We start from the raw sequence: 26,650 nt of genomic DNA on the forward strand, positions 1-26,650 counted from the left end.
CTCGGTATAAGGCTCCTTGAAAGCCTTTATTCATGGCAAAGCCATTTCTTACAAGGCGCAGCTTGTCAAACAATACAAAGCCGCCCTAATGCTGCTTGCCTTAGATCATGAAACTAGTGTTGAATTTGATCAAGCCAGCCTAAACCTAAAAAAATCACTTTGCAACAGCAGAAACAGTGAACCAGTGACAGTGGCAGAGGGGGAATCCGTAATTAAAGCATCCTCGTATGCTAAAGCGTGCAGGAGTGGCGGCTTGCCAGCAACATCCAAAATGCATTTGCCAAAATTGAGAAATTTACTCACATTGGTGGCTATGAAGTCAACCACTCCAAATCGGAAGCACTGCTGTTTAATAGTTCTCCTTCCATTTTTACCCGTTGAAATGCTGGCTCATCATTTGTTAGGTCATCTGATTAGATATCTGGGGGTCCACACTACTTCTAATACCTCTGACTTATTTCGATTGAACTTTCCTTCGGCATGAGTAAAGTGCGTGGGCTACTGAATCAGTGGTAGTCTCTAGCCCTAACCATTTTCGGTTGAGTCACTTCAGCCAAAATGGTTATTCTTCCCTCGTTTAGCTTTATTTTTTCGAATGATATGATCAAGGTGTCACAATCTTTATTTGTTAAATTTGATCAAATGTTAAGATGTTTTTTATGGCAGGGCAGAAAAACATTGTACAAACCTAAAGGTACTACAACTAGATATAGAAGAAGGAGGGCTGGCACTTCCAAGAATTAAAATGCATTATCAAGTGCTCTGCTTGATTGGTTAACTTGAATTACTACTGCCCAAAATTTCTCCAACTGTGTTTATACTTAGAGACTTCGGTGATGAGGCGATGACTTTCTTTAAAAAACTTGGGGTGCCGAAGCGTACCAGGTATAAGACACTCCATAGTCTAGTCTTTAGATTTGCTAAAATTTGGCAGGAGTATAAGGTACCTTGGCTCCATCTATCTTTATGCTTAAAAAACTCTTGTCAGTTAGGTTTACCATTAGATACATCTGCTATATTGTATTGTATTGTATGTCTATCTGGAAAAGGGCTGGATGCCCTTTGTTGTCAAATTTTGTTCAAGCAAGGTCTGTGATACCTTGGGACCAACTAGTCAAGAATTATCCAGAGATAGATCCCAAACTATGGTTTAGTTACATACAAAATCGAAGTTTTATTCTTGAGAGCTTCCAAGACCCTTCCCAAATTGCACAAAATATAAATCAGACATTCTTTGTATCCCATCTCGAAAATAAAAGGTAATTGTCATCACTAATTACATTCAAAACTGGCAGAAGCGGAGCAAGATCGATCATAATCGCAGGTTTTCTTTTATAATAAGATCTGTTGTGGAGCCATTTGTGCTGCAAACTTAAGAAAAATTGCTTTTTCTAGCAAGTGGATGCTGTATCACATGCCAGATTGTAATAATAAAATGTAACCCGCGATCTCATCATGCTGTTTTAGGTGTGCAAATGCTAAGGGCAATTGGCTGCATGTGTGCTTCACCTGTCCACATCATTATTACTTTTGGGAGTAGGTGTTCGGGTTCCCACACCAACAGCTTCAGACTAGCTTACACCCAGATCCCTATGGGGCTTTATTTGGATAGATTCCACAATCCATCGATATTACCATAAGGCAGCAACTGTTCGTATTTATTGCCCTGTTGATTACTAGAACATTAGTATTGCAGTATTGGAATTCTAGGATTGTACCTTCTTTCGCCCAAAGATTCATCAAGTTACAACGGGTGAAGATGTATGAGAGCTTATCAGAATTGTCTCTACACAACATTTTTTGAGATAAGGAGATATGTGCCCAATTCAATAGACTAGGTGTCGTAGTACTGTAGGTTTAAGGTATCACCATTGTATATTGTGTTGTGCTTGATTTCATACTGAATTTGTATTTGTAATATGGACGAGGGAAGGGGCTGCGTGTTCCGTCTTGCCTTTTTTTGAATTCATAATACATTTATGTAGTTTTTGTATTTATATATGGGTATTAATTGCTATCCATATGCTAGGACTCTTTTACTTAATAAAAAGATTATTTAAAAAAAAAAAAAGATTTGTGGAGCAATGATGGCTGAACGCTAAAGTTCCTAGCTGCTTTAAGCATTTCCTTTATTTAGTCAACTGTAGTTACCCGCAACTTCAACTGAAAGATTTAGACTGTATTTCCAGGGAAGGAGGATGAGGACAATTGTTATTGTCTCAGACTTTTATCTTCTAAGTGGTGAACAGGCTTGCTTTGCAGACATGTGGATCCTCTGGAAACTTCCAGTTTTACAGAAAAACTGTAGGGTATCTACAGACGAACAGTATTATACACGAGATAGGTAATCTTAACAAAGTGAGCAAACATTGGAAACTAGCTCCAATGATGAACCAGTGGTATGTTATGATATCTATCAGTGCCGCTGAGGTGTATTTTTTGGCAAAATGTTGTGATAGGTGTTTTGTCCATTATATTGTTTTCTCGTTGCTCATTATCCCGATGGCCATTCCTTTTTATGGAATGGGTTTCCAGTTAGCAATCCAACAAGGCTCATTGGCCTAAGGGAATTTCTCCTTGAAACATTACTAATGGCATTTTCTTCCTGGTACAGTAGACTGATAGAACGTTTCTGAGGGCAAATGATACTGATGTTCATCGACGTGCCAATCATGTTGCCCAGTTCTTTGAAGAACAATATTCTGATGTCATGTTTTCCTGGCACTGTCGTCTTGAGGACATTTCTTTCACAATTGTGGAAGCGCCCTGGGAAATTTCCCAAAGGCGTGTTTTGGATGTTCCTTACCTCACAAGCACGGATGATTCTGTTAGTTAAATACTCATCATGGCTTCTTGATCTGTTGGTTAGTATTATTCATCTCATCGTAATCATTATTATTGTTCTATCAAAACATGAACATTCGACATCTGCTAAGCATGATATCACTCGATTTGTTGTAAGTCCCTCCAGCAGAACCAATTATGAATACATCAAATGGAAGCTCCGCCCACTCCCCCGCCCATCTTTTTCATTGGCTTGTGTCTTTGTCCTTTCTAAATTCCGCCCTCCGATTGCTTTACAGGCTGTTAGTCCCTCCTTATAACGGCCATTTCGTCATTTGTATCCTTCCATGGCTACTGGCCCCTTTACTTCTAGTGTTGCATGGTATGTGTTTTTTAGATTGTGAGCATTATTTTCTTCCCATGCCTTACCGCCCCCCCTCCACCTGCCCACACTCCCGTTGTTTGTGCCTTCTCGCACTGCTGCCCCCTGCCCGCTCGCACACCAGTTTGCAATGCAATAGGTCTCGCGTAAATGTGAGCCCTATTGCATTGCAAATGCTTGTTAAAATTTATTTTCAATGCTGCACACTACTCGCGGGACGCCTGGGCATCTGCATGGCTGAGTTGATTTTACTTTTATTTTGGGGATGTGGAGGAGGCCAGGTGGTGGGACTGCTTTGGTGCCAGCACTGCTGCTGTCCCAGTGACCTGGTGTCACGTGACCGCAATTTTGTGTCCATTAATTGCGGCGCGGCAGGATGACTGAAGTCACTAGTAGTGGTCGGGATGCCCACGGCGGGACTGGTGGGCGGCAGTTATGCTAATAAGTTTAGTTTGGCACAAGCAGCCCGCCGTTCCTCGCAACTTTGCCTTTCATCATGCAGATGGTGTCCCACGACCGGACGGCTGCTGGATACTCGTCGTTTCTTAGGTCACAATCACTGACACTCAGGTGTGATAATATCCCACCTTTTAAACATAACTAATTTAGAGTGTCTGCCTGAGTTTACCTCACTGCTCTCCTCAGGAATGGGCTGAGCAGAGCTGACACAGGATGCGACGGTAACCACCTAACGCGGGCTGGCGGTGAGCGTCGACCACGAGGAACAGGCTGAGAACATAGCCTACATTTGTTTGTTTATCTCACCAAGGGCCCAGGCCGCTGAGTCCTGGTGTCACTGGAGTTCTTTAAGTTATCAGCGGTGGGGGTAGCATTGGGGGCCCAGAGCTGAGGGCATTGCTCAAGCAGCCAAGACAAGGGACTGCAGCCAGTTGCCATTGCTCCTTCATGTTTTATCGTCAAAGAAACTCCTGCTCTCTGAGCTGTGGGTGGGTTTACCTGAACTTAAGTGACAACAAAAAGATAACAAAAGTCTGGTTGTAACTCTAACTAAAATGATTTATCACTGCTGTCCTCTGTGCAGCGCTCTGCTCAGCTGCCACTGAGACCAGCTGCCGGAGACTCGTTGTCGCCGTAGCTCACATTCACTCTGGTCTCATTCTCAATATATTTAATTTAAAGCTAAACATGCGTCATTCTTAGCCTATAGTTCACTGCTTGTCTCCTCGGGCTGCACTGGAATGGTGGCTTGGTAGGCTGGGCAGTGACTCTATTTAATTGATTTATTCTATAGTAGCTGAGATCCGCACTGGCATCTCTCAACCACAGCCACCATTCGACAAGAACTCTCCACCCCAAGGAAGGTCTTTCGGTGTGAAATATTGCCTCCCCCAATCCCCTGAACACTTAATCAGATGTTGAGATCTCACACACCCTAAGGCAGGGGGACAATCTACACAGCCCCAGTAGTGGTGCTGAAAGTAGGGGTGAGGGTAGTACGGCAGTGCCTCCATACATTTTTAAGTGACAAAATGCTGATAATTCTGTTAATATTAAGCACTACTCCTTTCACTGAGAGCAGGTTAAAAATATATCATTTTAACGCGCAAAGCTTTGGCTCGGGCACATGTGAAAGGAGAAAGCTACACATTCCCAGAGGTTTTCTAACACACATAAATAAAATCATGCTTTCTTTACTAAGCAAACCTTATGTCTTAAAATATGGAATACTGATTACTTTTACCGCATAATATATGCTGACTTTTGGGAGCGAAGCTAAAGTCCTGCTTGAGATGGCGGCTACACTGAGTTAACGTCCTTCCATTTTTGCTCCTTTGCAGCACTTTATAGACTTTCTTAGAGTTTGTTGTTGCTCAAATTGGTGTAATGGCTGATATGTATGTTTCCCTCATCTTCATTGATTGATTTTGCTCACTAGAAAGTGTCACAGATAGTCGTTGAAATATCACTCATATTTACACTGAAATTATGAAAAGGTCACATATAGCAATCTGAAACCTTGGCAGCTATGCAACAAGTTTACTAAAGATCTGCTGAAAGATGGCAACAACCTGATCTCTGCAACCAAAAGTAAGTTCAGAAGAGTTCTGCTGGAGCAGTAGCAGGGGAGCACAGCTGAAAGCGCCTGGCTCCAGAATAAGGCGCGCAACAGAGCAATTTAGCTAGATTTACGTCGCCATTAAAACGAGTATGCCAACGCTTTGTTTATGCTTCTGTTTTTTTTCTTCTATTGCAGGTAGCTCAGCTGGGACAGTTACACACTGCTTACTATCCTTCGCATATTATACAAGACTACATAGTAACAAGGAATGTGTCTGTGCCTGTAGGTGTCACATGCTGGTTCAGTAATATTGTACGGGTGCACATGTCACATTTGGAAAGTCGATGCCAGGTAGACAATGGTAGGAATTTGTTTTGGCCTAATTTACCTAATGAATCCACATCTGTTTCTCAGACCATGTTTTAAGAGAGATTTCTGCGTATTAAACCACTTTTTGTGCGATCTTGAAACTAGGTCCAGTTGTGAGTGTTTCCTGGTGTTTGCATGCTAGTGCAGTGCAGGAGGCCTAACGCAGATACAAGCACCTTGGTTGGTGGTTGTTGGGAAATCTAATCTCTCAGGCGTTCTCGGCACACTAGGGGGCCTATTATCAAGAACGGCGTTAAAATTATCGCCGGAAACTGCCGCTAAAGCGGCGATAATGGGCTTGATAATATGCCGCCGAGAATTCCAATAGAAGTCCATGTTCTGGTGTGAACCTGGGCTTCTATTGGAATTCTCCAGGGCATATTATCAAGCCATTATTGCCACTTTAGCGGCAGCTTCCTGCCGCTAAAGCAGCGATAATTTTAACGCCGTTCTTGATAATATGCCCCTAGGGGTGTTTTCATCGCCGAGGCGGCTGCTGTAGTCTGTTAGGTCACAAGCTTCCACTCACAATGTAAGCATGAGGGGTTCAAACTAAAACATTTATTTTGTTTTGTGCTTGGGTGAACATATACATCGAAGAAGTGTGGCATTGCCATTCGCTGCACAACAAAGTAAAGCGAAGCAGAAAACAAGTAGCACAAGAACTCACATCTGTCATCGTAACCATTTGCTAAAAAGATTGTGGCTAGCTGCATTTGGCCTGCAATACAGTTTTTACTGTCAGTGACGTTTTATGTATATGCTATGACTTCTTACTAGGTTGGGCATGTATGACCCCTCTTTCTGTGTGACTTTACTTGAATACCTTTTACCTGGCAGTAATTAATTGACCCATTTATGAACAGTTTTTTTTGCCAGAGTATACCCAGTCAATCTACTTCACCTATACGTAAGTGAACGAAGGGTGAGATTTACTAAGATTTTATGCTGTGTTTGTGTCACAAAAGTGACGCAAATCGGTGCAAGATCTTTCTTTTCCAATTTACTTTACAGCGCTAAACTTTTTTAGAGCTGGAAATAACGGAAAAGTAATGCGAAGCAGCGCGTAGCGCTACTTTGCTTTACTTTGTGCAATGGGAGCGTACCAAGGGTGGAGCATGGGCGTTCCCATGCAACCTCCCAAGGGTTCTGCTGCTAAACACAATTTACTAAATAAAGTAGATAGGGTTTAATGTCAGAAAACTGCGCCCTTTTTAAGTAGGCGCAAGGAAGGAGAAATGATTTCATTTCTCCTTCATTTTCAGTCTTTGTATGTGTGCTGCACTGTACAGCACACATACAAAGTTGGAAAAGGCTTCAAGTTAGTCTAAGTATAGTATTTTGTACTGGAAGAGTTCACATCCAGTACAAACAGCTCAACAACGCAAAGGAGTCTCTGTGGAGCACAGCAGATGATTTAGGGAAAGGGGACGAGAGTGCCGTATTTTAATACATTTGGTGCTCTCCTCCTCTCTCTTTTTTGCGCAGTATTTGCGGCTTCTGAAGTGCGCTGCGTGAAAAAATAGTAAATCTCCCCCTTAGTGTATTGTCTGTTTGTACAAAGAGTTCTAAATGGGTTGGGTCAGACTTTGTTGGGTTTGCCAATGTCTTAAGACAGGGACCTTTCTGTTTTTGAAGGCACTCTTTGTTCCTAAGAAGAGAACTGCACATTTCCAGTACTACAATTAAAATATTCATGGCATATCGCTTATATCATATTGGATACAATATTTGCGATTTAGCAGTGCCATGAAAAATGTATTTATCGTTTTTTAAAACAGACATTTGTACCTCCCTTGTAGTTTTCCTTAATAGATGCACTTTTCCTGTTCATAAAAGAATGATAACAACAAAAAGTTGATTTTCTGCCCAAAGAGGGTCTATTGTTTCAGTAAATGCATTAACAATTTACTGCCTATTCCATTATAAATGTTTCTCTCTTCAAGGCAGATAACGTTTAGCACCAAACAAAAACGTGTGCTCCTTCACAAGGTAAACACTGTTACTTTTTAAAACAGAAAATTAACACAATGTAGCTGACTGTTCACCATATCTTTAGTGCAATTCTGTTAGGAGGTAAAATAGCTTACGTTTCCCATTCATCCCACTTCACACAATTGTAATACACTGAATACCACACAATTACTATCCACATATTTCTGCAACACATCAAGCCACATAATTCCACTACACAAATCCACACCACCCCACCCCACTGCAGCGGCGGTGGTGTAGCTCGACCCGGAAGGATTTGTCGAGGCCGGAAGCAGAAGCAGAATCCACTTGTGGGCAGAACGTAGACTACGGAGCCCGTACGGCGCCTGCATGGAGCCGGAGCCCGCAGAGGTTGCTGAGGTCGCCCAGCCCAGCTCGGCTGGCTCGGCGGCTCGGGCAGTGGACTGGACAGGTTGAACAGTAGGGCTAAACAGAAGGGGTGAGTCTTAAACCCCAGGTTGTGCACCTGCACTCTTCCCGCGCTCTAACAACAACAATTTTCAATCAGGGTGCCTAGGCACGTTGGGCTCCTCCCGACCTCCCAACCGGCTAGAAGTATTAACCAGCCCCAGCTTTACCCCCACCCACATCCCCAGCTCCAGCCCTAGTATAACCCGCAGCTCAACCCACAGCTAATAGCTCAATCGAAAGAGAGCAGCGCCAGCGGGGCGCAACATCAGATTGTTTCACAACTACGCTTTCCCCTACCTGGCTGCTATCTGGCAACTACCCAGCATCTGGTCTCGCTAGCAAGGCACGAGGAGCGAGGATCGGCTGGCAGCCAGTGTGCGGAGTGTGGATTGCAGTGTGTGGCGTGCTGGCTCATATAGCCGCATGGGGGCTCACACAGGCTTACACAGGAGGTGGCTCGAGGAGAGGTCCGGCAGGGGTCAAGAAGAGCGCGAGAGAGCAGCCACCATTAGGGTGGCCACAGAGTGTAGTGCCCAGGTGCCCCGTGGAGGCGGGCCAACTAGGTTGGGTGCGGCTTGCGGCGCCCAGCGTGCCCTGCTCTCGCGTACCTCTCTGCCACCCCCACACCACCCCTACCGCCCCCACTGCCCCCACTATTTCCAGCTCAGCCATGCTCACTATCTCAGCCCACCCGCCCACTCGCCATAATAGTATTACACCGTCCGCCCACTACTCCCAGCCAAGTCAGCAAAGTCAGCAGCAAGAAGGCACCCAGCCCCCCTGGATGTCATACGCCAAAATCATCGGCCAGAGCAGTGCAGAGCAGCACACAGTTTCTAGTCGAGAATTGTCACAGGCCTGGTCAAGAAGGGTCACACAAGTAAGCCGCCTGCCGCGTTCAGCCGCTGCCTGTCTGTCTGTCTGTCAATCTTCCATTCAACCCAATGACATCAACCAACACTCTGGATAGCAGGGAAAAGAGGGAGAGTGGTATGATCAAAGGAAGTTCAGTCGGACACACAGCGTGCGATCCGTGGACACAGAGCTGGAAACTGATCTATAAATTAAAATACAAATTTCCCTACAAATTAGAGGACAGAGCTGTGCAGGGCAAATTCAAACACAAATCCAATCATAAATCTTCTTGCTCACAGCAAGAGAGGCAAATTGGAAAGAACAAGCCCAATATCAAAATGAGCAAACTTACCTGCACCGGCAGTAGAACAAAGCCGGCAACAAGGGGTCAAGTACGGCTGGAGTCTATCCCCTTGGCGCGCTCATCAAACCCAAACTCAAAGTCAAATCCCAAATCCGACAGCAAGCCAATTTGCAAATATTTTATCCCATTAACGCCTGGACAAAAAATACTGGGAAAGAGTGTGTCCTACAGCAATGCACTAATACACTCAACGCTACAAGCCAAAAAGGGATTGAGTCAGGAAATGAGAAGCCAGGGCATCAGGAAACCAGATGATGAGACACTGCCTCCCACTTGGGAACATCAATGCAGCCTTGAACCCACACTGGGTAATGGAGAAAGAAGGGCCAGGGCATGGAGACTCTGAGGTTTTTGAAATCTCAACATCACCCGTGCACCCAGAGCCCCAGGAGGGGAGGCAAGATGCATCAGGTCCGATTCAGCTCCAGGAAAAAAAGCAAGATGCACTGGGGCAAGGAGACCCGGAAATTCTTGAAATCTCATCAGCTACAGAGTATTTGCAATCCCAGGGAAAGAGGCAAGACGCATCAGGTCCAAGAACTCTGGAAGTTCTAGAAATATCTTCCGCTCTTGAGCCAGCGAACAAGGACAAAGACAACCAACATACACACAGGGATTTGACGTCGGACTCACAGGTAGAGGGCAGAAATAACCTGCACGATCTGTCCCTGTCCCCATCCCAGTCACGGAGTCTTTAAGCAATCGGAATGGATGCCATAACCAAAATTATTTACTGTCTTCAATCAACTCCACCTTATTAACGGCCATTAATGCACTCACCTGGCAAACACAAAAACTGGAACTACAAATGGACAATGCAGGCAATTGCGATAGCGATGATCAACATCGAAGCCAAAATTGACACCTTAACTGGAAAAATGGATTTGCTGAGGTCATTACCAACCACCAGGTGCTTGTGTCTCCCAAATGTGGAGAAGCTTAGCTCACTACCACAAGTTTTAACATCTATTATTACAAAACTTGAGCAAAGACATCAGGTCACCACAGCCCAGCTCCACCAAAGAACACTCGAAAGAATTTTAAAAGATGCAAATGGAATCAACGACCCAGTGAGTGCTGCAAGCCCCCCCAACGTGCCGCCGCAAACAACAATGAGGGGTGCAAATCACTGCGCGGGCAATACATGCCCAGTAGAAAGGATCACCGCGCAGAATAAAACTCAAGTCAGCAAACCGATTTTGTGTACGGATACGCCTCCATCATCTTCGCAAAAGGCAGCAGTGATGCGCCTAAGCACATCTAAACACGAGGAAACCGTCATGGGCGAGACCTCACACAGTAACGTCAGCGGGGCAATTAACCTTGAACTCGCCAAAGAACCCTGCAAAAAACTATCAAGGAGAGCAAAGAAACATTTGAAAAAACAAGCTAAAAACAACAAACAATGTAGCCGGGCAAAGGAATTACAGCTGGGCCTGAGAGAACAGATGGTCCCCAGAGCCAAAAAATACACGCAAAGAAGGTTCTCACACTAAAGAACCTGGAGCCACAGAAACTCTACCCGATTTTCCAAAAGGAACGTTTTAGTGCTAGGTTGGGAAATGGCCAGCCAAACAATATAACAACACCTAAATCAACCACAATTCCACACATCGAGGAGAGACTGACCAACAAGATGGAACAGCAGACCCAGCGGGTGCCGGAAGTGCTACCACAGTCAGTACAGGCAGCTTTTCTGCGGAGCTGTACCAAGGAAGTTGTAAGCGGGAAGCTCGGCCCTACGCCATGGACAGAGAAATGACAGTCCCCCCGCTACTGAACCACAATGAGATCCGGGGGATCAAAGTCACCCTTAAAGACAGCGGAGCGACCATAACAAATGCACAAGGCCTGGGCACATACTCCACCGCCGATAGCCAAAGGGCACAAGGGCAAAGGGAAGCGGAGAATAACATCACAATTTTTACACCCGAATACACATCACGGGGAAGCTCAGACACTCTAAACAGGTCCAACATTTTACAAATTTTCCAACATATTCCAGAGCTCTCCTCGATTGTGACTGAAGACCTCATCCAAGTACAATTCAAGTCATTGGGTAACAATACAACAAGAGAGTCGTCAATAATAAAAATGGAAAAATTACTCCATACCCCAAAACATGATGACAGAAAGATCGATACGCAGATTGGGGGATCATGGTACACACTCCTAAAGAGGAGAGATACCCGTTAATGTTAAAAATTGGTAGTAACGTAAAAAAAACACAGAGTTTACGAACGTCTTTCTTAAAAGGGACAAACTATGTTGCTCGTACTACAGCATTTCCCAACTTAAGAATACACCTTTAACCCAATTCTACTCAAACAAGGAGCACGTTCACAGAAAGAGGAAAAATGGATCATGAAAGAAATACCGAAGAGGGAACAGCAATAACCCGACCACCACCAAGATCAAATTGCTCCTAGCATACAAAGAAACGGATGTCCCAGTAACGGATCGAGTAACACTGTGAAAGTAATTTCATGGAATGTGTACAGGCTAAAAACCACATTACAAAACACGAAAGCATTTGATTTTCTACAGTCTGGGGACCTATTATGTCTTCAAGAAACTTGGCTGCTAGCATCAGTGGGCATTCCAGGCTTTACGGAATTTCAGCAGCCAGCAAAAAAGTACAACATATTCGGAAGACGATCGGGGGGTTTATCAATATACACACTAATCAGCAGCAATATAATAGCCATACCCCTACTAAACACGAACATGGTCCAAGCTACTCTTCTGCAAGGCTTGAAATTGAATGGCTGCCGAATGAAGATTGTACTTGTGAACATCTATTTCAACAGCAATGAGTCACCCAGACACAGCAACATGAGGGCTCTAGTGGACACACTTGAAGAGCTACTAAGCAGTCAGCCAAACTGTGAGATTATAATGGCCGGGGACTTCAACATTCGAAACCTAGGGACCGAATGAGATGAAGCACTGCCAATGGATAGGGCCGGAACACTAATGAACACGTTTCTAAATACGTACAGATTAAAATCAATACAAATGCCCCATCCTCCTAATGCTGGCTTGAATATAGAACTACAGGGGAAAAACAAATCTACGATCGACTATATCTTCAGATGCAATCACTTGTATGGACAAGTGTCAAAATTCCAAAAGCCTTTGTTCCAGACTAGTTACCATCTCCCACTGGCCATAGTCTTTACACTACAAATGGCTAGCCTTCAGGTCATTGCCCTTGTGAGCCATACCAATGGGGAGGAAATCCACACCCTACGGAGGAGAATAAAATGGAATACAATAGATACATCAGTCCTACGCAAGCGGAAAAGCAAGTGGCCCAGACTTGCCTAAGACTTCACAGCAGGCAATGTTTGTGAAAACTGGATGAAACTGGCGTCAGAGGTGTATGATCTTTTGATGGGCACACAAATAAAACAGCGCTGAGCCTCAGGAGAAAGAATCTGCTGCCAACTACAACCCCGGTGCGGAACAGTTGGGCAAAGCAAGCGGGCCTTGAGAACAGCCATCCGCACTCACAAGCAAGAGGGAAAAAATAAAACATTCCAAGATCAACTTCTAGCAAGGAAAATACAGAGGAAAAATGTATGGGACTGCAAAAGACAACAGCAAGACTCCCAGTGGCTGTATATTCACAACCTGTTGACCCCAAACAAACAGGCGGAATTTTGGTCATAAATCAACAGGCTTCAGGACACGGCCACGATCGGCGCAATGTGGTTGCCAGCCACACATAGATTACCCATGTGACTACATTGTATTGTTGCGCTCCAAATCAGTCTCAACTGCACCATCAAAGTCTCTCTATTATCACCGGTTTGCGAAATACCTTTCCTGAACTGCAGATTACAGGGAATCCTCCACCTACTGAAGAAACATCTGAGTATCATGTTGCAGTGAACCGTGTGACATTAATCATAAAAAACACCAGAAAGGATGGGGCACTGGGTCCCAACGGCTTACCAGGACATCCGTTCAAAGAAGATAGTGACTTCTGGGGCACCACACTTAAGCCGTTTTATCAGTACTGCCTGGCCAATTCAATAGTCCCGGAGACTTGAAAAGATTCTCTGCTGCAACCCATTCACAAAAAGGGAGACACTGGGGACCCATCGAATTATAGGCTTATTTCCCTCTTGGACATCGAGGTAAAAGGATACGCAAGCCTCCTCTTGCAAGACCTGCAGGACTGGGCTAACGACAATGAAATCCTACCAGCCTACCAATCCAGTTTCAGGCCTGGAGTGTCAACAATGGACAACATCTTAACCCTCGCTTACCTGGTAGAACAGCCCACTCAGAAAAAAGCAGCTACCACTTTTTGCTGTTTTGTGGACTACTACGCGGCATTTGACGGCGTTAACCGGAGTCTGCTGTGGCGGAAACTGCAAAACTGGGGGATACCAGCGATGCTGCTAAAAGCAATAATCAGCCTCTGTACTGGAACCTGGGTACGGGTGAAACTCACGACGAATTCAGCCACCGAAAAGATTCTAAAAGACCGAGGGCTGAAATAAGGCTGCGTACTGGTGCCACTCCTTTTTTACTTATACACTGCGGACCTCGGCAAAACAATATCTAAGGCCAACCTTCTACCCCCTAAAATTGGCCCGACCAGATTATTTTTAATGCAGAACGCGGACGATATGGTGCTACTGGACCACACCAAAACAAGCATGCAAAGATCATTGGAAGCACTAAACAGCTATAACAACATTGACGATTTAAGAGCAAACGCAGGAAAGACGAAGGTAGTAATATTTGGGAAGTATTGTGTGGTTTTATTGAGGGGTATGCGCGGCCCCTCCGCACACAATGAAAGCAATTCTAAAAACAATTTTTGGGAAAGCAAACAACCCGTGGACCAAAGGCTTGCACACTGCTTGCACTGAACTGCACCTTGACATGACCAATTGGCAGGACTTTGTTCATCAGCCCGGTACTCTAAAATCGCTTTTAAAAAAACAAGTCAGACTACTTTCCAAGGAAGAGGACATGAAGGAACTGAAGCTCTCCAGCAGCAACATCAGGATACTTGCAAGCTCCTACGAAGACCGCCTATGGCATCCATATCTTGATGCCGCCATAAACAAGTCAATTTTAAAGCAAATTTTAGCAGTGAGACTCATGGTGCAGCCAACGTTTGGCACAGGCACGTCGCACTTTACTGAAACCATTGTTTTTACAATATGGAACGCGTACTTGCACAGATGCCATGAATCTTCTTTTTAACTTGGACATCCCAATGGAACTGGCCAGATTTGCGAAATTTGCACATAAGGTGAAAGAACTTTTAGGCAATGCCACGCACGTCGACACTTTACTGAACCTTCTGTGATTAAAATATCGAACAGGTACCCGCACAGACGCCACAAAACCTCTTTTTTGGACCTGGATAGATGAGCGAAAATTTGCACGCTAAGTGAAAGAACTTCTAGTCAAAGCCTTAATCAAGGACTAGAACTAATTCAAGTGTTTGACATTTGTTTCTTGCACTGCTTTTATTCGTTTTGCATCTTTAAACGCAGTATTTTTTAGATCTATTTTATCTGTGTTTCAGATATGTATATTAGAACTGCTAAATATGTACCTATCATAACTGAAGTAATCAAGTGCCGTAGTAACTTTGCTTGACCTCTATTGTAACAATTTTAGTTAATTGACATAATAAAAAATGTATTCATTCATTCACACCACCCCACACAATTCCACAACACACAATTCCACAGCTAACAATTCCAAACTAACCTACATCATTCCACTCCAAACACATCCACTCCACTCCAATCCAAAACACATGGGTGAAAGACATTACCATTTACAACGCCAATACCTCTAACTCTCACAAATGCAAGACCAATTTGCATTGCAAATGCTTGTTTTAGAATGTAACACAATCTGCATACCATTTAGGAATTTTCTTTACATCACAATCAATTCTGAGATCAATGTAAATATTGGTAAAGTGAACTTTACATCATGGTCTGATATGCCTTGCTCAATCACTGAATAATTTTAAACGTATTGGTCCCTACCATCATTTACATATTTAAATCATCGTCTGAGCCAGGAGGCAATCCAATATTGCTTGCACACTATTGGTTTGCCTTCAAATTTAAAAAACAATTTATCCCACAGGTTTTGGCAATCTTTATATTCTGATCCTAATAAAGAACATTAAAAGAACGGGGGAACCTAGTCCTGAAATTATGTGGACCATCTGATGCGTTGAGGTTGTATGTCAGAAACTTGTTGCCAGAAATACGGTCTACATAAATAATGTGTCTTAAATATCAGTAACCAAACAATCAACCTATTGGGTGTAGATTTTCTAATATTACCTCCAATGGTGAAATATTTTTGTAAACAATATTTAGGATGCAGTATTATGATACCACACTGTTGGAAATACTCCACTCCCACACCGGAAAGGGTTGGTGGTAACGGGGTCTTTCCAGGACATACAGTGGTAGCTTGGCTCGAGTGGTCAGGAATCAGGCACCGTGCTAAGCATACGTCATACCCATACAATAACCATGCGTGCATCCGTTCCAAAAACGACTCTACACCGTGAAAATTATGAAAATATCTCTGTTTATCTTCTTTTTCTCTTAGTTGCTGATTAGATAAATAATAACACAATCACAATATACAAGGCTTTTAAATAGTGCAGGTCAATTAAATACTGTCTTAAGGATTTAATAAATAGGGGAGATCATAAATAATTAAGGCATAAATATAAGTGCATTACATACAGGCAATTAAATATTCTGAGGCAATAAATACTGTAAACCAATAAATATTGTGCGACAATAAATACTGTGGAACAATAAATACAGTGAAGCAATAAATAGGTTAAATACAATAAATACAGTGCCCTCAATAAATAATTAAAAGCTGACAGTGACACTCATAGAATCAGATCACATTTAAATTTCTATGGGCTGATTTGGCCCCAGGCACAGCTTGTGGGGATGTGGAAGGCTTGAGGGTGTCTACTCCCTGGCTTGGACAAGGCTGAGGCCTAAACTGAGGTAGATCAAGGGGGAAATACTAGAGACCTGGCTCTCACTCTACACAACCCCTCTGGATTAGTCTCAGCTCACCCCTGGCACAGTCCAGCTGGTTCCAGCACCTCTCTAACCCCTAGAGTAGTCTCTTAGGATTCCACAGGGCCTTAGGCGCCCTCTATTCCACTTACTGCCCTTTTTCCGAAGCTCCGACGCCGCTGGAGTCGTGTCGACGCCGTGAGGCGGTTCCGGCTCGATGTCGGCGGCCTCGGCGCAATGTCAGTTCTTGACGACGCCGGTAGGCGGTTCCGGATCGATGTCGGCGGCCTCGGCTCGATCTCGACCTCCGATTCGATGACGTCGGGCAGTCTTGGCTCGATGTCGACTTCCGGCGGCTCCGGAGTGCGATCCCCACTCCCGACCTCCGGTGCTTCTCTCCTCAGGTTCCGGCGACTCCGGAGTGCGACCTCCACTCCCGACCTCCGGTGCTTCTCTCCTCAGGTTCCGGCGACTCCGGAGTGCGACCTCCACTCCCGACCTCCGGCACGCTTCACTTCGGTCTCCGGCGACTCCGGAGGCGGACTTCACTCCCCCGTCGACGCCGCTCACTCGACCTCGGGTGACTTCCTCCTCGACCTCTGGTACTCTCTACGACCTCCGTTGGCACCCTCTCTCGACCTCCGGTGGCTCCGGGTACGACGTCTGCTTTTCCAGTCAGCGCCGCTTCTCCACCTCGGGCTCCGGGTCTCTAGGCTCCTCGACGTCGGACTTCAGGGAAACCAGTATCCAGGTCAGGATCTTGCTGTTCTTTGCTTCTAAGGCCTGTTCCTGCTGTCCAGGTCCTTAGGATGGTTTTTCTTGCTTCTTCCCACACAGGGCTCCAGGCTGGGCTCAGTCAGTAGGGACTAGTATCAAGGGTGGGTTTATGGACCCCACTCCAGGCACAAGTTTCCACCCCTGCTGCCTCACTCCTTCCTCCTTCAGGTTTCTGCTGCTCTCTCTTCACCAGTCAGGTGCCAACTGCCAGCTCCAACTGCCAACTCTCTGTCTTAGCTTCCCAACATTCTAAACCGCCTCCAACTGTCACAGGGCTCCAGAATGTTGCAGAAGGTTCTAGTAGGTTCCAGTGGGTTCTGATGATGTCACAGGTGGCCACCATTTTGTGCTCCAGGCCCTCAGACAGAAGTTCCAGGGGTAGATAAAATGGCTCCCTGAATCTGCATCAATACTAAAAAGTCTGGTGGTTCCCAAAAAGGAAAAATTCTAACAGGGTTTGAGGCAAAAGTGGGACAAAATAAATAATGATGAGGAGGGACCACCCAAAGGGCTGACAGGTCTAACACGCGTCCCCCCCAGCTGAAAGTGGGGAGAGCTACCCAACCCCTTGGGAGTTCTCATCACCAAGGCGGAAATACCTTGAGAGACCGTCTGCATTGGCGTGGTCCACTCCAGGCCGATGTTCCACCTGAAAGTCCATTCCCTGTAGGGAAATAGACCACCTCAACAACTTGGGATTCTCCCCCTTCATCTGCATCAGCCAACGAAGGGGTCTGTGGTCGGTCTGAACTAGGAAGTGCGAGCCAAACAGGTATGGCCGCAACTTCTTCAGAGCCCATACCACTGCAAAGGCTTCACGCTCTATTGCACTCCACTTCTGTTCCCTGGGAAGTAGTCTCCGGGATAGGAAGACCACGGGTTGATCCAGACCCTCTTCATTGAGTTGCGATAACACTGCCCCAATGCCATGTTCTGATGCATCCGTCTGGACAATGAACTTCTTGGAAAAGTCTGGGGCCCTTAAGACCGGGGCCTCGCACATGGCTTGCTTCAATCTCACAAAGGCCTGCTGACAAGCCTCCGTCCAGACTACCCGTCGAGGTTGTTTCTTGGACGTGAGCTCCGTGAGGGGGGCTACGATGGTACCGTACCCCTTCACGAAGCGGCGGTAGTATCCCGTGAGGCCCAGAAAAGCTCGGACCTCAGTCTGTGTCTTGGGGGGTTCCCAGGCCATGATGGCCTCGATCTTCGCCTGGAGGGGTTGCACCGCTCCCCTACCCACCAAGTGTCCAAGGTACACTACCGACCCCTGCCCGATCTGGCACTTGCTGGCCTTGATCGTCAATCCAGCTTGTCTCAGGGCCTGGAGAACAGCTTGCAGGTGACGCAAGTGATCCTCCCAGCTGTTACTGAAGACGGCTATGTCATCCAGATAAGCAGCAGAGAAACTCTCCATTCCGGTGAGGATCTGGTTTACCAGGCGCTGAAACGTGGCAGGTGCGTTCTTGAGCCCAAAGGGCATCACACAGAACTGGTAGTGGCCATTGGGCGTGGAGAAGGCTGACCTTTCCCTTGCTCCATCAGTCAAAGAGATCTGCCAGTACCCAGAAGTAAGGTCAAAGGTACTTAGATATTGGGCAGCTCCCAGCCGGTCAATCAATTCATCCGCCCTAGGGATCGGATGAGCATCAGTTTTGGTTACTGAATTCAGTCCCCGGTAGTCCACACAGAACCTCAGTTCCGGTTGGGCACCCGGTGGTGCAGCTTTTGGTACTAACACCACCGGACTGGACCAGGGGATGCTAGAAGGTTCGATCACTCCTAGCTCCAGCATCTTAGTGACTTCACTATGAATGCTGGCCTTCACCTTGTCTGACATCCGGTAGATCTTGGACTTCACAGGTGGGCTGTCTCCTGTGTCCACGTCATGGACGCACAGGTGAGTCCTACCCGGGACAAGGGAGAACAACGAAGAGTACTGTCCCAGGACCTGGCGGCAGTCCTCCTGTTGTTCAGGAGTTAGAGATGGGGAGAGAATCACTCCCTCCACCGACCCATCCTTCTCTTGAGACGCAAACAAATCGGGGAGAGGCTCGCTTTCCACGTCCTCTGCTCCGTCAGTCACCATCATCAAGATGACTTCGGGCCTCTCGTGGTGGGGTTTGAGGCGGTTGGCGTGCAGCACCCGTAGGGGCTGACGAGGGGTTTTAAGATCCACCAAGTAGGTAGCCTTACCCTTCTTCTCCAACACCTCAAAGGGTCCTGACCAGCGATCCTGGAGGGCGCTAAGCTCTCCCGGTTCGATCACCCACACCTTCTGGCCAGGCTCCAACTCCACCGGGTGAGCGTTGTGGTCATACCACGCCTTCATCACTGCTTGGCTGGCTTCCAAGTTGTCAGAAGCTTGCTTCCACAACTTAGCCATTTGGCTCCGGAAGGCCAGCATGTAGCTCACCACGTCCTGGGGAAGCTTTCTGGGAGTTCTTTCCCATCCGTCTCTCACCAGGTTGAGAGGTCCACGTACAGGGTGCCCATACAGAAGCTCGAAGGGGCTGAAGCCCACTCCCTTCTGTGGCACTTCCCTGTAAGAAAAGAGTAAACAGGGTAGGAGGACGTCCCATTTCCTCCGCAGGCTTTCAGGCAGACTTCTGATCATGCCTTTCAAGGTTTTGTTAAACCTCTCCACCAGACTATTGGTCTGGGGGTGGTAAGGAGTTGTGAACCGGTAGGTCACTCCACACTCCTTCCACATCGCCCGCATGTACGCTGACATGAAGTTGGTCCCCCTGTCGGACACAACTTCCTTGGGAAAACCCACTCGGGTAAAGATTCCCATCAGGGCCCTAGCCACAACAGGTGCTGTTATGGTCCTCAGAGGTATTGCCTCTGGGTACCGTGTGGCATGATCCACCAGAACCAGGATAAACCTGTGACCAGCTGTAGTAGGTGGATCTAACGGACCCACAATGTCGATGCCCACCCTTTCAAAGGGGGTGCTAACGACAGGAAGTGGTTCCAGGGGAGCTTTCAGCTTCACCCCTGTTTTCCCACTGGCTTGGCAAGACACACATGTCCGGCAGTAGGTATCGGACGACACTTTCATCTGAGGCCAATAAAAGTGTGGGACAAGACGGGCGAAGGTCTTGTCTTGCCCCAGGTGTCCTGCCAATGGGATCTCGTGAGCCAACTCCAGAAGGAAGGCTCGATAACGTTGAGGGACTACCAAGGCTCGTGACGATCCATGTAGGGGTGCCTTGGGTTCACTGTAGAGGAGGCCATCCTCCCAGTAAACACTGTAGTTCCCTTCAACGTTCCCTGCTGCCTGGGCTTCGGCCTGTCGCCTCAGCCCCTCAAGGGTAGGGCACTCCCTCTGGCCCTGGCAGAATTCCTCCCTGGACGGGCCTCCCTCCACGTGCCACTCGGCCGGGATGGGTAGGTCCCCCAGTTTGGTAACGTCCCCCTCCGCAGACTCCTGGTCCACCACCTCCGGTGGCCTATCCGTCCTACGGGGTGGGTACGCCGAGGCAGGCCCATCCTGTCCTCGGTTCTTCCCTTGACTGGCAGCTGGCTGGGCCTTTGTTCCAGGCTCCAGCCGAAACGAACTCCCTCTCCGGGTAGTCGCGGACCCTGTGCTCACACAGGCCCAGTCAGGTGTACCCAGCATCTCAGTATGAGTCCGGTATTCCACCTCCTTCCAAGCATTGTGCTCCATGTCATTCCCCAGTAGACAATCGACTGGCACGGCAGGGCTTACGGCAACTCGAAGTGAACCTGCAACCCCCCCCCATTCAAAGGGAACCTCGGCCACTGGATAGTGGCCTGTTCTGCCGTCAGCCATCGCGGCTGGGTGGAGTACATCGGGAATTACCTGCTCTGGAGACACCAGTTGACTACGTACCATAGTCATACTGGCTCCTGTGTCTCTCAGAGCCTCCCCTCTTTGGCCGTTGATGGTGACCCACTGCCCATACTTTACGGTATTTGCGGGCACCTGGATCTTAGGAACCATCTCCCGTTCTCCCAGGGACACTAAAGTGACACCCGCCCACTCCCTTCCCTTAGTTAAGGGCATCTCCTCCCCGAGCACTACACTAGCTACTCCGGGGGTCTTTCCTCCAATGGGAGGGGGTGGTCGTTTCAGGCACTTCGGATCTCCTTTATAGTGTCCAACGCCACCGCACTCGTAGCAATGGACAACCCTTGGCTGCTGACTCTGGCCAGGATTAGGGTTTCTGGGTGGGTTAGCCCTAGGGGTGAATCCTGTTCCCTTTCCTTGGAAATTATTTTGGGGGCCTTTGGAGAACTCCTTTTTCTTTTCCCCTCCCTCTTTCTTCTGGGGGGCGCCCTGACCGGCCCTTTGAGTATCCCCTCCAGTCCCCCTTGTGGACACCCGGGTACTAGCCCAAATGTCCGCCTCCTCAGCAAGCTTCCGGGGACTGGTCAGCTTGCTATCCACCAGGTGTTGACACAGTTCAGGGAAACATTTCTCGAGCAGGTGTTCCTTCAGTACTAGATCAAACAACCCCTCGTAGTTCCTCACTTCACTGCCCTGAATCCAACCCTCTAGTGCCTTCTTTGCATAGTCCAGGAAGTCCACCCAATTCTGTGTGCCCAGTTTGTGACTACCCCTGAACTTCTGTCTGTACTTTTCGGGTGTTAGTCCAAACTTTCTTATGAGCGCCAGTTTCATGGTGGGGTAGTGGGTCTGCTCATCCTCCTCGAGGGCCAATAATGCATCCCTACCAGCTGGAGGCATGTACTTGTACAATCCCCCTCCCCAGTACTTCTCTGGAACCCCATGGGCCCTTAACGAGACCTCATAGGCCGCTAGCCACTTGGCGATATCGTCACCCACCCCATAGCTAGCTACTATGTCCTTTGGCAGGTAGGGTTTGGGTTCCCTGGTGTACTCTCGTTCTTCGCTGCCACCGTTAGGTACAGGGTGTGCCCCGATTCTCAGGATCTGAAGATCTATCTCTTTCAGCCTTATCTCATGAGCCATCCTCTGTTCCTCCTTCTCCTTCTCCAGCCTTGCTAAGTCCCATGTGAGCTGTCTTTTCTCCCTCCGGTCTGTTAACTCCACTTCAGACAAGCCACCGCTAGAGGCACTGCTGCCCTTCCTGGAAAGTGTCCTGGGCCCCGCTGACAGGTTCCCCACCTCAGGTTGGTACAAACCAGCTCCCTCACTGTCGGGCTCTCTATCCCTGTCCTCCTCCTCAGCCTTGCTTTCTCGTCGTGCCTCCCCCCAAGCCCTTAAGCTGGTTTGGAGTGCACCCTTCTTTGCTCCTGGGGGACAATACACCCCCTCCCGCTGACAAAACTCCCTGAGTTGGGCCACAGTGTACGTTTCTAAGTTCTCCAGTACAAACTCCATCTTGCCCACTCAGGTCAGAGGACAGTTATTTGCAGTAACTATGCAGGGGGGTACCTTATATAATACCTCCTCCCACCACCAGAGTAAATTTGGAAAAAACAAAAACTCACAATTAGGAAGGCCGCTTGGAGAAAACTCCCGGTGTAGGCCTATGGACTACCCACAGTTATTGTCGAGTATACGTAGGCACAGCTCTATCCCACCACTGAACACCAATTAATGTTGGAAATACTCCACTCCCACACCGGAAAGGGTTGGTGGTAACGGGGTCTTTCCAGGACATACAGTGGTAGCTTGGCTCGAGTGGTCAGGAATCAGGCACCGTGCTAAGCATACGTCATACCCATACAATAACCATGCGTGCATCCGTTCCAAAAACGACTCTACACCGTAAAAATTATGAAAATATCTCTGTTTATCTTCTTTTTCTCTTAGTTGCTGATTAGATAAATAATAACACAATCACAATATACAAGGCTTTTAAATAGTGCAGGTCAATTAAATACTGTCTTAAGGATTCAATAAATAGGGGAGATCATAAATAATTAAGGCATAAATATAAGTGCATTACATACAGGCAATTAAATATTCTGAGGCAATAAATACTGTAAACCAATAAATATTGTGCGACAATAAATACTGTGGAACAATAAATACAGTGAAGCAATAAATAGGTTAAATACAATAAATACAGTGCCCTCAATAAATAATTAAAAGCTGACAGTGACACTCATAGAATCAGATCACATTTAAATTTCTATGGGCTGATTTGGCCCCAGGCACAGCTTGTGGGGATGTGGAAGGCTTGAGGGTGTCTACTCCCTGGCTTGGACAAGGCTGAGGCCTAAACTGAGGTAGATCAAGGGGGAAATACTAGAGACCTGGCTCTCTCACTCTACACAACCCCTCTGGATTAGTCTCAGCTCACCCCTGGCACAGTCCAGCTGGTTCCAGCACCTCTCTAACCCCTAGAGTAGTCTCTTAGGATTCCACAGGGCCTTAGGCGCCCTCTATTCCACTTACTGCCCTTTTTCCGAAGCTCCGACGCCGCTGGAGTCGTGTCGACGCCGTGAGGCGGTTCCGGCTCGATGTCGGCGGCCTCGGCGCAATGTCAGTTCTTGACGACGCCGGTAGGCGGTTCCGGATCGATGTCGGCGGCCTCGGCTCGATCTCGACCTCCGATTCGATGACGTCGGGCAGTCTTGGCTCGATGTCGACTTCCGGCGGCTCCGGAGTGCGATCCCCACTCCCGACCTCCGGTGCTTCTCTCCTCAGGTTCCGGCAACTCCGGAGTGCGACCTCCACTCCCGACCTCCGGTGCTTCTCTCCTCAGGTTCCGGCGACTCCGGAGTGCGACCTCCACTCCCAACCTCCGGCACGCTTCACTTCGGTCTCCGGCGACTCCGGAGGCGGACTTCACTCCCCCGTCGACGCCGCTCACTCGACCTCGGGTGACTTCCTCCTCGACCTCTGGTACTCTCTACGACCTCCGTCGGCGCCCTCTCTCGACCTCCGGTGGCTCCGGGTACGACGTCTGCTTTTCCAGTCAGCGCCGCTTCTCCACCTCGGGCTCCGGGTCTCTAGGCTCCTCGACGTCGGACTCCAGGGAAACCAGTATCCAGGTCAGGATCTTGCTGTTCTTTGCTTCTAAGGCCTGTTCCTGCTGTCCAGGTCCTTAGGATGGTTTTTCTTGCTTCTTCCCACACAGGGCTCCAGGCTGGGCTCAGTCAGTAGGGACTAGTATCAAGGGTGGGTTTATGGACCCCACTCCAGGCACAAGTTTCCACCCCTGCTGCCTCACTCCTTCCTCCTTCAGGTTTCTGCTGCTCTCTCTTCACCAGTCAGGTGCCAACTGCCAGCTCCAACTGCCAACTCTCTGTCTTAGCTTCCCAACATTCTAAACCGCCTCCAACTGTCACAGGGCTCCAGAATGTTGCAGAAGGTTCTAGTAGGTTCCAGTGGGTTCTGATGATGTCACAGGTGGCCACCATTTTGTGCTCCAGGCCCTCAGACAGAAGTTCCAGGGGTAGATAAAATGGCTCCCTGAATCTGCATCAATACTAAAAAGTCTGGTGGTTCCCAAAAAGGAAAAATTCTAACAGGGTTTGAGGCAAAAGTGGGACAAAATAAATAATGATGAGGAGGGACCACCCAAAGGGCTGACAGGTCTAACACACACCAATCTTCAATGGTTGCACTATGAAAGATCTGAAATTCTGCTTTTGTACGAAGTAGCATCACTTATGTGTGGTGAACATCCTCTAAAATGCATAAACTTCACACCTTTAGGATTAGAGAAAAAGAGGAGTACACCTAAAATACATGTGACTAAAATAAAAATTTGCAAAAGTTTCACTTACACTTGGGAGTTCTATGAAGTGTGTGATAGATTTTTGTACAAGCATCTGGACATTAATAATTAATGTGGTTGTCGGGTTCTCATTAGTCAACAAAGCAATAGGTACTTAACGGAATATTGCCTATTTCTCCTTTATATTTTGTGAAATTGTTCTCTTACCTTGTTTGTTATAACTTTCTTGTTTTCCTGCATAGTTGATATGGCGTCTGAGATTCTTTCGTGAATTGTGCTCATTACTGTTTCTATGTTAGAAGGCGCTTCAAACCTGTCAGCCACCAGCAACATTGAATCTAGTGGAAGCAAGCAAATATACAATTATAAGCCACAGAAGAGTTGTTCCACAGTTTGTTAGATGCTACTCGAAATGCCAATAAATCCCATTGTGAAGGCATAAAGATAAGGATATTGGAAATCACTGCCACTTGAATAGATAACAGTACCCAACAAGCATTGGCATTGCCAATAGGTCTCGCCTTTGGGACCTTATAAGTGTTTAGCCATGCAACAGTTGCATAACTAAATACTTATAAGGTCCCAAAAGCGAGACCTATTGGCTATGCCAAGCGGCCGCGAAAGTGAAGATCAAACATCAAAGCGGCTGTGCGGCCGCGAAAGTGAAAGTAAATCGCGGTAAAGCGCGGCGCGCGCGCCCGCCCACATGCACTGTAGCTCTAGGCTGGCCTGGTAGTACTTTTTGGAGCCCTCTTAATAAGTCTCGCCAGATCAGCGCATGCACTGGGTCAGGCGAGACCTAAAAAGGACAACAGCCTCCAAGAGAAAAAAAAGGTCTAAGAGTAAGAAACTCTGCATGCAAAGCTTTCTTAAAACTAGCAGTAAGAAATTCAACAGGTTCGAATTTTGCGTACAGCATGTACACAACATATATTTTGCAGATCTTTTTCTCTGAATTTTGTGAAATTTTCTTGTTCCATCAGTATCCACTTGGTAGAACACCCTGGATCATTTAGAAAACCCTAATGTGGTGATCCTGTTATGGTTTGGTGCCACGCTCAAGAGCACAATGTCAGCTCTTTTTGGGAGGTCATGGAAAGGAGTTTGTTTGAGTCTTCTATATGCCTGTGAGGACCTGGGAAATGGAAGAGAGGAACTGCAGAGAGAAGATGCCAAATCCTGATTGGATGTGTAGGATTTTTCTATCATACTGTAACTGAAAGAAACCAATCATCTTTTGTACATGAGAGATCTCATTCTATAACACTGGCGAAGTGGATGTTTACCATATTTGACCTTCCGTATTTGATCAGAAAGCTATAGTGGGCTACAGAAATGTAGAATTGAGGCAAAGCCTGCCACTAGCAAACCCTGAAAAAAAACTGGATGAAAAGCTTTGGTGAGCCCACAAGAGAGTGAAAATACAAATACTTGCATAGCATTTAACAAAAAATGCATCTGTTCTTTTAATGTGGTAAATACTTACATTTCTAATCTCTTATGCGTTTGGACTCATGCCTCTTGTATAGAAGTGTGTGGAAGACATTGTGGGAGCATGTATGATTCCTGAAGCATTCCTAAAATGTGGCGGCAGTCTGTGCATAAGGGTTCCAACAGCTCTGGTTCTATTTCTGCTGCTGGTGTCCTTTTTAGGTCGAGAGTTCGAGACCCCTTGTATATACTTTAGTATATACTTATATATTAGTATATACTTATATGTGTGTGTACTTTGTGGGCTCTGGAGATCAACCCTAGGACTTGTCTACTTTCACCTAGGGGCTTTTTTTCTGTTCAACTGCCTCTATTTAACTGTCTTGATAAAAGAGGACCAGGAGAGGTCAGTAAAATACCAGAATTGCTTTCTGCTGAGGGATTTTCTTTTTAAAAAATTTCTGGCAACTGCCTCTATTTAACTTTGATAGAAAACGACCAGCAGAGGCCAGTAAAATACCAGAATCACTTTAGTATTCTCTAGATTCCAGTCCATAGAAATGATCTTCC

The 26,650-nt window shown here is 46.9% G+C and overlaps 1 protein-coding gene across 1 annotated transcript in view; it reads right to left on the reverse strand.

Annotated features, from left to right (window-relative positions):
* GPC1 (glypican 1) overlaps positions 1-26,650 on the reverse strand; it is a 349,563-nt gene that overhangs the window by 44,540 nt on the left and 278,373 nt on the right. Inside the window, exon 5 of the mRNA XM_085634652.1 lies at positions 24,857-24,987. Within this exon, the coding sequence (XP_085490778.1) occupies positions 24,857-24,987 (131 nt within the window). The remainder of the gene's footprint in view (positions 1-24,856; positions 24,988-26,650) is intronic.

This window comes from Triturus cristatus, chromosome 11 (genome assembly GCF_964204655.1).
Source record: "Triturus cristatus chromosome 11, aTriCri1.1, whole genome shotgun sequence".
NCBI lineage: Eukaryota > Metazoa > Chordata > Amphibia > Caudata > Salamandridae > Triturus > Triturus cristatus.